This window comes from Cervus elaphus, chromosome 6 (assembly GCF_910594005.1).
Source record: "Cervus elaphus chromosome 6, mCerEla1.1, whole genome shotgun sequence".
Classification (NCBI taxonomy): Eukaryota; Metazoa; Chordata; class Mammalia; order Artiodactyla; family Cervidae; genus Cervus; species Cervus elaphus.
Window position 1 is genome coordinate 6,619,640 of NC_057820.1, and position 14,095 is coordinate 6,633,734.

At 45.6% G+C, this 14,095-nt stretch overlaps 1 protein-coding gene across 3 annotated transcripts in view; it reads left to right on the forward strand.

Moving 5' to 3' along the window:
* The first annotated feature begins 458 nt into the window (after window positions 1-458).
* FBXL5 (F-box and leucine rich repeat protein 5) overlaps window positions 459-14,095 on the forward strand; it is a 54,503-nt gene continuing 40,866 nt past the window's right edge. For 2 of the 3 annotated variants that reach the window (XM_043906152.1, XM_043906153.1), the window contains exon 1: window positions 11,082-11,267. In XM_043906152.1, coding sequence (XP_043762087.1) covers window positions 11,184-11,267 — 84 coding nt within the window. In that variant the 5' untranslated portion in view covers window positions 11,082-11,183. Of the gene's footprint in view, window positions 584-11,081; window positions 11,268-14,095 lie in introns of those variants that run through there. The other variant, XM_043906154.1, reaches the window with a different exon arrangement.

The window sequence follows — 14,095 nt, forward strand, 5'->3', positions numbered from 1 at the left end:
GAATCTGCCTGCAACACAGGAGACCCAGGTTCAATCCCTGGGTCAAGAAGTTCCCTGGAGAAGGGAATGGCTACCCATTCCAGTTTTCTTGCCTGGAGAATTCCATGGACAGAAGAGCCTGGCAGGCTACCGTCCGTGGGGGTCACAAAGAGTCGGACACGACTGAGTGGCTAACACTTTCAGGACTTTCATATACCTCTTAGCATTTAAATTTCTGAGAGTTGTCTTATACACCTGGTAATATTTTTTGAACTGTGTTTTAGGTTATGAGGAAGGAAACCAAACTGATACTTCTCTAAACACTCACCTCTGCCTGCGTAGGCAGAGATTAAGCAATCACCTGCCAGATGTCATCATTACAATGAATGCAAACCTGACAATTTACAAGAAGCTTATCATTCCTTTCCATTCCAGAAACTGGTTATACTTTCCCTCATTACATGTTGAAAACAGCTGAAGCAAGTTGCCCATGATACTAGTCACCACCTTTCCCTCGGGCCATACACACTGCACCATCCTGCAAGTCAGCTCATAATAGAGTCTTTGATTGGAGTTGGTGTTGACTTGGCAATATTAAGAATGGGTAAGTGACACACAGGTATGTCTAGGAAATGGAAGGCTCTTATTTCTCTGGAAATTTTGCAAAGAAACATTATGGACCACTGTGCACATCTTATCTCCATATTCCTACTGATGCCAAAAGCTCAGCTTCTCTGTGTACTGGGGCTGAATTGAATCTTGGGGACAGAGTTCTGAGTGAAGTGGAAAAGTGGCTTTATTACTTTGCCAGGTAAAGGGGGACACAGTAGGCTAATGCCCTCAAAACTGTGTGTCCCAACTTGGGGAACATAGTGAGAAGTTTTATAGTAATTGTTCAAAGTGGGCATGATCAGCTTGTGCACATCTTTCTAATGAGTTGGTAGCGAGGTTAGTAGGAGTCAACATCATCAACCTTCAGGTCCAACTGGGGTCTACATTCTCATGGCAGCATTCCATTGTCAATTGTTACCTTCTCCCACCTGGAAGGGGTTATAATATTTGCAAAATAGCTCAAATATTTGCAAATAGCTCATGCATTGTTGTGCATGAGGCTTCTCTAGTGGCTCAGTGATAAAGAACCCTCCTGCCAATGCAGGAGACATACGTCCCATCCCTGGGTTGGGAAGATTCCCTGGAGAAGGAAATGACAACCCACTCCAATAATCTTGCCTGGGAAATCCCATGGACAGAGGAGCCTGTCAGACTACAGGCCATGGGGTCGCAAAAGAGTCGGATGTGACTTAGCACCTAAACAAAAACAACATTTCATCCCTTGGTGGGGAAATAGGACCTTGCCCCAAGGCTGCTCCTGATTGTTGGTTTCTCCTGGTCTCACATCCTCTCCCTTCCCCAATTAACAACTGTTTGAATCTGCTCTTTGGAACTCAGGGAAGGTCATGGTGCCTGAATGAAGGCTATTTCCTATCAATGAAGAAATAGAAGACATGAAAGGCCTTGTGCCCAGAGGCCCCTTGGGGCCCAGCAGTATCCCTACTGGAGCAAACTATAGTCTTAGCGTTATCTAAACTGTGTCTTTTCTAAAGATAATCTAAGGAACTGAACTACTCTGTATTTAGACACTTATGTAGTTTGTGGTGTGGCCTATATTCTTCCTTGTCACCTTTGGCTCCTGTTCAAAGGTTAATAGCACATGTTAGGCGTTTAGTGTGTTGATGTAAACTGATGAGAGAAAACTGTTTTTCAGTGTAAGGTTAAGTACAGGTTCTAGGGTGCGGAAGACAGAGATTAAATTCCTGATTTCCCACTCACTACCTCTATGACCTTGGACGAATAATAACTCTAAACGGTCTTTTCCTTTTCCCATCAAGTAGGAAAAATGGTAGAACCTTCCACATGTAGTAGTCGTGAGGATTACACATGACAATTCTCATGTGAAGCACTTAAGTACCTGGGACATGTTAAGACCTCAATGCATTTTAAAAAATTTTATTTATTTATTTGTCTCTACCAGTTCTTAGTTCCGGCACTCAGGATTTAGTTGCAGTGCAGGAACTCAGAGTTGTGGCGTTTGGGATCCAGTTCCCCGACTAGGGATCGAACCTGGGCCCCCTGCATTGGGAGCACAGAGTCTTAGCCAGTGGACCACCAGGGAAGTCCTGACCACAGTGCATCTTTTGTTTTTTGTTTTTTTTTTTAATTGAAGGATAATTGCTTTACAGAATTTTGTTGTTTTCTGTCAAACCTCAACACGAATCAGCCATAGGTACACATATATCCGCTCCCTTTTGAACCTCCCTCCCATCTCCCTCCCCATCCCACCCCTCTAGGTTGATACAGAGCCCCCGTTTGAGTTTTCTGAGCCAGACAGCAAATTCCCATCAATGCATCTTGATTATTGTTTTCTTCTGTTTACGTCCACCTGTATCTTTTACCTTTCTTTAATCCTTCCCCCACTCTGCGCTTCCTCATCTTTTAATGTCTGTCCTATCTTTTATGCCTCTTCTCCTCAGCTCTTCTGTTCTCCTGTGCCTTTGTATATGTCCCAGCATTTCTTTTTCTCACTTGTGAGGCATGAGTAAACCTCCTCTAGGGGAGAGAGCTCCACAACTTGAAAAAAAGGCTAGAGAAAGTAGCACCAGCATTTCGATCCATTGCCTCCTTCTTTGAGTCAAGAATGTACTCCAGAAATGCAAACTTCAAGTTCTAGAAATGGATACAGACTCACTGTGAGGACAGAGGGCCACCAGACAGGAAAATGCCTAATGTGGGGGCTAACCCCCACCTTCCTAGCAACTAGCTGCACTTTATTACTTGCTTTTGTATTGATGTGTGGCTGCGCTGGGTCTTGGTTGAGGGGCGGGGGCTTTCTCTAGTTGCGGCGAGTGGGGGCTATACTCCAGTTGCGGTGCGGGGGCTTCTCACTGTGGTGGCTGCTCTTCTTGCAGAGCATGGGCTTCAGTGGTTGGGGCTCGAGGGCTTGGTTATGCCATGGTATGTGGGATCTTCCCCTACCAGGGATCAAACCCTTGTCCCCTGTATTGGCTGGTAGATTCCTAACCAGTGTACCACCAGGGAAGTCCAGGGCAGCCTAGCCTTGGTGAAGAGGGTCCTGAGTCTATGTCCTGTAGGAAGTGCCACAATGGCTTGGTGGTCTAAGGATGAGAACTCAGCTAGAACTCACTGGAATGGTTTCCTAGTGACAGACTGGGAGAGACCCACTCCAGAAGATGGGACCGTGTGGCATGAGATGCACTCACAGGCCTCCAGCAGAGGTACAGGAAGCATCTATATGTCTGGGTGGCAGAGCAGGACTTCCAAGAAACGGATATATAGCTCTACAATGGTGGATCTAAAGATGATCCATATTAATTAAACTGAAATCTTAAAAAATACCAAACCTTAATTTTGTTTTTCAAATACAAAATTTGGAAACAAATTGGTTGCTAAAATTTCGAGGAAAAAAAAGTAGCTCTCCTCTCCTCCAATCAGTCATAGTCCCACCACCAAAAGCCAGTGCCAACATTTTGATACACAGCATTTCCTTTTATCACCTTTCGAAGTGTAGTGAAGTCGCTCAGTTGTGTCCGACTCTTTGCAACCCCATGGACTTAGCCTACCAGGTTTCTCCATCCATGGGATTTTTCAGGCAAGAATACTGGAGTGGGTTGCCATTTCCTTCTCCAATCCCCTTTCAAAAGTATTTTAAAATATAGTTGCTGTAAGATTGTTTGTAATATAGTCATTTCTGTATTCTGACATCAAAAGTAAACATTCTCATTCAAAACACTGGAAAGAAGAGAAACATATAGAGCAGGGAGGGAATCATCTGTAACTGTGTCTCTCAGAGGAGACTTAATAAGACTCTGTGCCACTTATTTGCAATCGTTTCTATGCATTTTTAAAAGCTTGGTGTGGATCATGTGCAATTTTGATCATGTTGCTTTCAGTTAACCTTTTATCATACCTATTTCTACAAGGTCATAAAAAACCCGTCCCTTCCCTCAAGGAGGCTTCCATTCCTATTGGAAAAATAGATGTGGACCCAAGGGCAGTGTAATCAGAGTAGTCAGAGGCAGGGCAGATTAGAATATAGTTTTGGGGTAAGCATAAATAGAAGGCGAAAAAGTGGAAGCAGTGATGGGTTTTATTTTCTTGGGCTCCAAAATCACTTTGGTGATGCAGCCATGAAATTAAAAGTCACTTGCTCCTTGGAAGGAAAGCTATGACAAACCTAGACCACATATTAAAAAACAGAGATATCACTTTGCCGGCAAAGGTCCATATAGTCAGACCTATGATTTTTCCAATAGTCATGTATGAATGTGAGAGTTGGACCATAAAGGAGGCTGAGTGCCAAAGAATTAATGCCTTCAAACTGTGGTGCTAAAGAAGGCTCTTGAGAGTCCCTTGGACAGTAAGGAGATCAAACCCGTCGACTCTAAAGGATATCAACCCTGAATATTCACTAGAAGCACTGATGCTGAGGTTGAAACTCTAATACTTTGGCGACCTGACATGAAGAACCGATTCATTGGAAAAGACCTTGATGCTGGGAAAGGATGAGGGCAGGAGAAGAGGGAGATAGAGGATGAGACAGTTAGATAGCATCACCAACTCAATGGACAAGAATCTGAGAATACTCTGGGAGATAGAGGAGAGAGGAGTCTGGCATGACACAGTCCATGGGGGTGCAAAGAGCTGGACACAACTTGGCAACTGACACAACATGAAATGGCTCTACCTGAAACTAGAACTGTTGCTACTGATTATATACAACCAAACATGTTAGTATTTTTATTGATTTAAAATTCTCTTAAAATGCATTATTATTGACAGATTTTTATAACTATAAGGAAAATAGGTGAACATAGCAAAATATTAAAACTGTGCCAAAGGGTATGGATATATTTAAAAAACATTTAACTGTTTCTCATCCTAGGAGCCCTGCTTACAACTTTTTCCTGTTTTATTCTAGAAACACATACTATATTTAAAAAAAAACAAAGGAGAACATACTTAACAAAATGTTCTCTCCGTTGTTTTTTCCCTCTTAACTTGGAACACCTTGGTTTCATTCCATAGCAGCAAATATAGATCTATCTTGTACTTTTTAGCAGGTGCATATTTATTTATCTATTGAATCAATGTACCATAATTTATCAACTATCCAGTATTCTATTGAGAGACATCCAGTTGTTTCCCATTATTTTTCTTATTGTGAAAAAGCCTTTACCGTACCTTTTATGACAAGCTTTTCTTTCTGTAGAGTTAGAGGCTGAATTGTGCTCCCTTCAAATTCATATATTGAAGTCCTAACCCTCAGTATCTTGGTGACTGTATTCTGAGATAGGGGCTTTAAAGGGGTGATTAAGTTAAAATGCGGTGGTTAGGGTGGACCTTGGTGCAATCTTACTGGTGTCCTTATTTGAGAAGGAGATTAGGACACAGACGCCAGACACACACAGGCACAGAGCAAAAGCCACATGAGGACACCGCGAGAAAGTGGCCATTTGCAAGCCAAGGAGAGAGGCCTCAGATTAAAGCTGCTGACACCTCCATGTTGGACTTGCAGAACTGTGAGAAAGTTTCTGGTGTTAAGTCTGTGATATTTACTTTTGACCACCCCAGCAAAAGAATACACACAACCACTCATCTCTGTTTAGTGAAAACCAATGGGAAAATAACAATAGCACTTGCTATTTAAGTTAAAAGACAGAAAGTAAAAGCATGCAGCAAAGTGCAGACCTATGTATATTTCCTATTCTGGGCTTCATGCGCAAATACAGCATTTGAAAGGAAAATAAAAAGAAAAAAGAAAAAACATAGCATTGGGCCTCACATTTCAACTCAGTGTCTATCTTTTCTTTTAAAAATGCCATCATCCCTGCTAAGAGCTTTACTCCTAAATCAATCAACCTAGCCTGCCATGTGTGTGCCTGTGTGTGTGTGTATGTGTGTGTGCACGCGCGTGCTTAGTTGCTTATTTTGACTGACAGTAAGGATCAGCTCTGGTACTGAGTTAGGTCTGGGATTCCAACTGTTGGGGGTTGCTGCTGCTGCTGCTAAGTCTCTTCAGTCGTGTCCGACTCTGTGCGACCCCATAGACGGCAGCCCACCAGGCTCCCCCGTCCCTGGGATTCTCCAGGCAAGAACACTGGAGTGGGTTGCCATTTCCTTCTTTTTTTTTCTGCCATTTCCTTCTCCAATGCATTCACGCACACTAAGTCGCTTTAGTCGTGTTCGACTCTGTGCTACCCCATGGACAGCAGCTCACCAGGCTCCTCTGTCCACAGGATTCTCTAGGCAAGAATACTGGAGTAGGTTGCCATTTCCTTCTCCGTTGGGGTTAGCAAAGGCCTTTCATTGCTTACTTTCACAACTAACGCGCTGCTTGGCGGGAAAAGTGCTGTGTCATAAACTCAGTTAAACTCAGTTAAACACAGTTAAATATAAATGCCTTTGTATGGACTTTCCCTGACTCGTAATCCTCTCCAGGGCCCTCAAAACCAGGGCTGGAAAACAGTGTTGCTGCCAAACTTGGCTTTCTCTGCCCACCAAATATGAATTAAAAAAAAAATGGAGACAGAGTTTGGAGGAAATATAAAGGTGGCTTTCTATTTCTAATCTTCAGCTGGTGGAGTGGTTGGGGCAGGACGGGGTGAGGGGGACACCCTGTGAGCTCCTGCCTAAAGAACTGTGTGTGCCCATGGCCCTTCCACAAGGAGTCCAGAGGCTTATATAAGATTAGGGGGGGAGGAACAAAGGTGTCAGGATCTTGTATTCTTCTTCCTCTTGCATTGTTTCAATAACAGTCACAGGCTGGTGTCAGGTAACCCAGTAATTGAGTCTGGCAGCCTGGTAACCCTGTGGCCCTTTCTATAATGCAAAAAGAGAAAAACTAGGAGAGGTAGTTTGTAAAGGTGAGCCCCAGAAACAGGATGTAATTAGCATAGAATCAAATGGCAACAGGTGTGAAATATAGCTTCTGCAGACTTAGGGGGCAGAAAAGGAAATTTAGTCACAGATTCCAGATTGTTGTTCAGTCACTAAGTCCTGTCCGATTCTTTACAGCATGCCAGGCTTCCCTGTCCATCACCAACTGCCATCTAACCAACTCATCATCTACCGCCCTCTTCTCCTTGGCTTTCAGTCTTTTCCTAGCATCAGGGTCTTTTCCAGTATGTCGGCTCTTCGAATCAGATGGTCAACGTAACAAAGTAAAACCTAGGAGTGATCAGGCCTGCTCACTATCTTCTTTATTCTTAGGAAAGAGGAAAAAAAAAAAAACAACCAAAACCAACTCATTCCTCTTTTTTCCTTTTCACTGCAACAATACCAGTAAAGAGGCCTCATGTCATCAGACATTTAGGTCACTGGGGAATGATTTGGCATTTTTTTCCCCCATAGCATGCTGTTCTCAGAGAGAATGAGAAAAAGAAAGGCGTTCCCAGTCCACTGGGCACTTTGCACCGTGCATTTTTGCTGCTCTGTTTTTATGCCTTATCTAGTCCCTTGTTACCTGTGACTTCTCTGTGCCTGTTTCCTCATGTGTAAAGGGGAGTTAATACAGCCATAAACTCACTGCTTGAGCCCTCATCAAATTCAGATGTTGAAATCTCCTCACGTGATGTTATGAGGAGATGGTTGTTAGAATTCCTTCACTTTCATATGTCAGAAGAAATCATAAAGGCATGATTAAGCCAATAACCTTGACCTTCATAGCAGTTCCTGATCTGCTGTAGTTGCAGGAACCCATAAAAATGATTCTAGGCTGATCAATGTCTTCTTTCTAGGGCTAAAGTTTAATGTAAATCAATCATGTATTCTGGATATATCTGGTGATTAATTATTACCTTACTCAGCACACGGTGCATAAGTTAATAGCGTCTTCTGAAAGGAAGAATGACCCTCGGGACTTATTACTTCTTTTTTTTTTTATTACTTTCTTTCATTTTATCATCTTAAATTCCCTGAAATGATCAGTCCAATATGGCTGTTACTACTGTTCAGCTAACTACACTGCTTCAGGGTCTAGGTTACAGTGAAACTGTGTGGAATGCCTTTTTTTGTTTGTTTGTTAAACACCTATTCAATGTGCCTGGTTCTGGGCGTATACTGGTGAACAACAGACACAAATTGGTATTGTGAAACAAAATATGGTGAGAATCTGCCTGCAATGCAGGACACCAGAGTCCGATCTCTGGGTTGGGAAGAGCTCCTGGAGAAGGAAATGTCAATCTACTCCAGTATTCTTTTCTGGAGCATCCCATGGACAGAGGAACCTGGTGGGCTACAGTCCATGGGGTTGCAAAGAGCTGGACACAACTGAGTGACTAACACACAAAATGGGGAAATTACAGAATGCCATGAATTTCCTTCATTCCTTCTTTCTTTATTCAACAAAGATTGAGTACTCAGTGTATGTATGACAGGCATTGTTCTAAGTGCTGAGGATAAAACCATTTGCCTAGTATCATGGAGCTCATTGCTCTGCGTAACTGGTTGACCTGAGGTCTGCGTCCACATTTCGAAACAACTTGAGTGACAGATCAGAATAGGGTAAAGAAACAGAAGGAAAATAAGAAAATGTCTTCCGGGGGATATCAGAAAATATAGACGCAAAGCTGTAGTGAAATAGTAGAGTTTAAAAAGAATGAAGATGGGGGAGAGGATGAGAGAAAGTGAAATAGCTATCAAGGACCTTCTCTATATTCTATTATACAAGAATTGTTCTCATTTCTAAGACAGACTATGTATAAGCCATCATCTCATGTCTTCACATGCAAATGAGCACAGAAGGGTGGTGAGCTCCTTAGGGACTCAGTATTAGGGTTTTACTTTCATGACTTCATCTAATCCTATTACCTCCCAACTGCCCACCTCATAACATCACATGAGGAGTAGGGTTTCAACATTTGAATTTGAGGGGGGCACAAGCATAGAGTTCATGGCTGTGTTAACCCCATTACATATATGAGGAACCTGAGGCACAGAGAAGTTAGGGAAGCTTGCTCAAGGTCACACACGCAGTATCCCTCAAACCAGGAATCCAGCTTCAGCGCCAATCTGTGCTCTCAAACACTGCTCATACTGCCTTTCGGTAAGTGGCACATAGTAAGATTAGAAATAAATGAAAGCATTCTTATGCAAAGTTCTTATATTCTTCTACTCCATCATTTATTGAATATTCATCAAACCCCTATATTGTCTTGGAACTCTGATAGTATGGATGTAAGGGTTGAACAGAACACACCTGGTTCTTGCTCTCCTGGATTTTATAGTCATTAAGCAAATTACATAACAGGGCTTCCCAGATGGCTCAATGGTAAAGAATCTACCTGCCAATTCAGGAGATGCAGGAGACATGGGTTCGATCCCTGGGTCAGAAAGATCCCTTGCAGGAGGAAATGCTGCCAACCCATTCCAATAATTGCGCCTGAGAAATCCCATGGACAAAGAAGCCCGATGGGCTACAGTCCATGGGGGGTCACAAAGAGTTGGAGGTGACTGAACACACACACACACACACCCCCACACCCCATAACCCCAGGTTTTCAACCTTTCCTGTTTTCACTCCCATTTCTCTGTATGCTCATGAACCCTCCAACCAACCAGCTGTCAACTAAAAAATACAGTCACAACCTGAAAGTAGAGAGTTATTTTATTTGATGGGAGCAGTTAGGACCCAAGCCCAGGAGACAGCATCTCAGTAGCTCAGACAAAACCGCTCCAAGGAGGCAGGAGGGGGGGAGTCAGCCTATATACAAGTTTGCAAAAAGGGAGCAGGCAGTCTGAACATGAACGATTATTGTGAGGTAAGAAAACTCAACTACAAGTTAGGGAATTTAGCATGCTATGTATGGAAGATGCCAGCCTTTGGGCTCACTGAATTCACCCCTCAGCTATCTGGGGCCAATCCTATTTCCTGGATCATCTTAAGGAGTGGCAGCTGCTTCTTGCATCCACCACCCTATTCCATTTTGAGCGCCCTCATTCACGTTGGGATGCCAGAAATCGCTGATGGCCATAAAACATTTCTTATTTATTGACATGGCAGGCCGTATTTTCATTTCACACAGTCCAGGTCTGATCTGGACCCATACCTGGGTCTTCCTAGGTCTCCTGGAGGACTGAGGCCAGGATGAGTCGACCTGTCCGGAAAAGACTGACCTTTTTCTTGCCAGTGACCTGGTTGCAGTCTCCTTTCTCTCTGAGTCTCAGCTTAAAATGGAGGGATGTGTCCTGCGGTTCTTTCCCCGCAACCGACTTTCTGGGATTATTTACCCTCGCGACTCCCCAGCACCCAGGGCCCTTACTGACAACCCTGACCGGGTATCTCTGAGCTTCAAGCGTCTTCCCGCCTTTGATTCCCAGGAGACATTTTCCCTCCCAGGAGTCTTCCTCCACGATTCTGCTCGGCCTTCCGCTCCTGCCTGTCCCTGCGGCGAAGCGTGGTCCCCGCCCAGCCCCCAGCCCCGGGGTTCCCCGCCCGCCCGCCCTCAAGCCCAGGGGCCGCCATTGTCTGGCCTCGGCCTGCTCTCGGTTTTCCCTGAGAGGCGCAAGTTCCTGGAACCCCCCAGGCCCGGTTCCCCTCATCACTGGGGACCCCTGACCGGCGGGCAGGGAGGTCAGCGCTCCGGCCGGGGGGCCGAGCAGGCACCGGGAAAGGCGGGAGGCGAAGAGCGGTTCGTGGGGGCCGGGGCGCGCCCAGCGCAGGCGCTCAGGCGAACTGGGCGGCCGGGCCGACCGACCGCGGCCCTTTGTACTCGGCGCCTCGGCCTCAAGGCCTGGTGGGCGCAGCGGCCAAGAGGAGCGCCGACAACGCCTCTGAGACGACACTCTCTCCGCTCAGATCGTGTCTTTTCTGTTGCGAAACGTTAACAGGGAAACAAACAGGGGGAAAGACACGGTTTCTTTCTCGGGCAGACGAGGAACGAAAGTGGAGCTCGGAGGTGGAAGCGCGAGCCTCCGCCGCGCGTCGGGTCACGTGGTGCAGCAGGGACCGCATGGCGGCGGCAGCCCGCGCGCGCCCCCGCGCCTCCGCCGGCCGGGCAGCTCGGGCGCGCGCGCCGACGGGGCGGGCGCATGCGCAGGGGGGCGCGCCGCCTCTGCCCCGCGGCGAGGGTGTCTATGGAGAGGCGGCGGCCGCGGCTGCTGAGGCGGCGGCGGCTGAGGTGGTGGCGATGGCGCCCTTCCCCGAAGAAGTGGACGTCTTCACCGCCCCGCACTGGCGGATGAAGCAGCTGGTGGGGCTCTACTGCGACAAGGTACAGCTCTGCGGGGCCTCGGGCTCCGGGCAGCGCGCGGGCGGAGGGGAGACGCGGGCCGGGTCTCCGGGCGGGCCGGGCCTGCGCGGCGCCCTGAGCGTCCAGGGGCCGCGCGCCGCGCTAACCGCCGCCTGCGCAGCTGTCAGCACGGCGCTTTCCCCGGGAGCCCGCGCCCCGCCGGGCTGGCAGCCTCGGACGTGATCCCGGGAACTCGCGGCGCGGCCCCCTCCGGGCCGAGGGCCTGGCCACCCGCCGCCCTCGGGGGCGCGCTCCCGCGGCCGCGTCGGGCCTCCCGCCGGGTCCCCCGGGGGAGCGGGGCCCGTTCGCCCCCTGCCGACTCCTGGGGACCCAGGCCGGCCACCTGCGGGCCTCCTCCGCCCGGCGCAGGCCGTCCTCGCAGCTGCACCCCCTCCCCTTTCAGCCTTGTCCCCTCCGCCCTGCCCCGACCGGCTTTGGGGGGGGGGGGTCTCCCCGTGCCTCCTTAACTATCACCCATCCATCCTTCTTCTGAACCCCTGACCTGCGTCCTGGCCCCGCAGGCATCTTCTTCCCAACTCGGTCTGCCCATTTTTTTTTTTTTCCCCCTCTCAGCTTTGCAGGGGCTTGATTTGGGAGAAAGGTTTCTTGGCTTACGAAGCAGAGAACATTCACTCTTTTATTTGCGGTCATTTTTTTTTTCCCCCTTGCAACTTTGATTGTCCAGAGCGTTTACTGGAGGTCGGTTTTGTTATGAGACAGCTATTCTCTGCTGGAATTCTTTACGTGGGCTCAAATAAAAGGGTCTGGGAACAAGTTGGTGGAACTGCGAGAGCCGTTTTGTACTCTCAATAGGTGCAGCCTAAAGCTCAAAAATCATATTTGTGGAGCTATCCCAGGGCTTTTTGCCTATAATTTTCAAACGGTGTTAGGAGTCCGCATTTTTGTCAAACATTTGTGTTGGGGAGAGTCCACCTACGGGTATTCTGAGACGACCTGGCAATCATGCTTTGTGTAGCAGTGAATCAAACAAAAAAGCACTTAAAGACCTCTAATGCTTCAGCGTAGACGTCAACTTTGATGAACTTTCAGAAATTACAGCACGGTTGAGAGAAGAGAGGTGTTCTTACAGCCCAGTGAGTTGGTTGGAGGATGCCTTCAGTGTTCAGTGCCAGGCCACACTTAAAAAAAGCATCCACAACCATCTTTTTCCTCCCTCCCTCCATTTTGAAAATTAAAAATACACGATTCAGATATAGGTTTAAATACCAGGGTAGTCTAGGATAGTGGTTCTCAACCTTCTTTGCTCGTTAGAATCACCCTGAAGGCTGTTAGAAGTCCCGATGCCCTAACCGCTACAATCAGCATCTCTGAGGGTGGGACCTGGCATCAGGTATTATTTAAAGTCCAGCGTGCAGCCAAGGGTAAGAGTCACTTATCCAGGAGAAACATAATAAGTGGGTAAGTAGTCAGTTAAGTCTATAACTTCGGATTTTTGAGTTAGCCTACTGTAGTGTTTTTACCTGTTTACCTGCTCTGACCTTTGAACTTAGTTATTCTGACAGTATCCTTCAGTTGCAGGAAAGAAAAAAATTGGGGAGGATGTTTAACTTTCTCAAAATTGAAAAGGTAAAGTTAATGAGGAAGTAATAGAATTTGAAGTCTTCTATTATAGATTGGGGAGAGGTAGTCCAGGACCACCTGGAATCGTTTTGAAAATTTTGGTGCATTTTTCTGAGGGCTCAATGGCTTTCATCAGATTTCTAAATGATGGTGACCCTCCCTAAATAGTTAAGGATCACAACTTTATTTAGTTACGTGCTAGACTGACCAGCCCTGTGTAAAAAATTTGAAGCAGTCAGTCACTAATATTGTGTGTCATTACCTGGTGATTTGAGAACGTTAGAACAAATTTTGAAAATACAGTGCCCTTTTTAAAAGCACTATTTTAGTCAAATAAGATTCTTGGTAGTTCGATGTCCCTTCTTGAAAGCAGTTTCAATTTGATATAGCAGAAATTAAAATTATCACTAATTTTGAATTGATTAGATTGTTGTATATATTCATCAGGAAGATTAAAAATTCCAATTTTTATGAGCTATGGATCAGAGAACAAGGTGATTTAGGGGGAAAAATGCATAGGAATTCTACATCTGGATTTCTTTTTGATGCAAATAGTTAATTGAAATTTCTCCTAGTATGCCCTTGGGAGCTAGAGGGGAAAAAAGTATTTTATGATGGCTGAATTGTCTCAAAGGACTATACGTTTTTATTCATTTATCACCTCAACTTTTGCCTTTACCATGTTTTGGTTGGATAGACCAGGGGGTATCCAACCCAAACAGCATATAGTAAAACCTCACAAAATGAGAACTAGTTTTTGTACTTAATTCAAGATATGTTAATTCATGGTATTCTTTATGTTGTCTCTGAATGCTCAGTAATTATAAAGAAGTCAGTTTTATTTTGAATATTGACTTTTCAAGTGTGGTGTATTTTAGAAGCATTCGTTTGTTTATTAGTAACACCCATTATTTACATGTTTAAGCTAGATGACTTAGAATAATTTATTCTGAAGTTATGAGCCATTTTAAATAGTGCTGCATAGTACCTAATTTAATACTTTGCTCATGAGTTTTCTTTTACATTTATAGAAGGCTTTATGGAAAAGTTTTTCACTCTTGTTATCCAGATAGCAGTCTTTTTAGTTAGGTAAAAGCAGAAATATTTTTGTTCTATAGCTGGGGATGTGTAGGCTTAGATTAGTTAGACCAAGTTTGCATAAGTAGTCAGTGATGGATCCAAATGGAAGCCAAGTCAGGATACTGAGTCCTAGTTTAATTTTCTTTGTA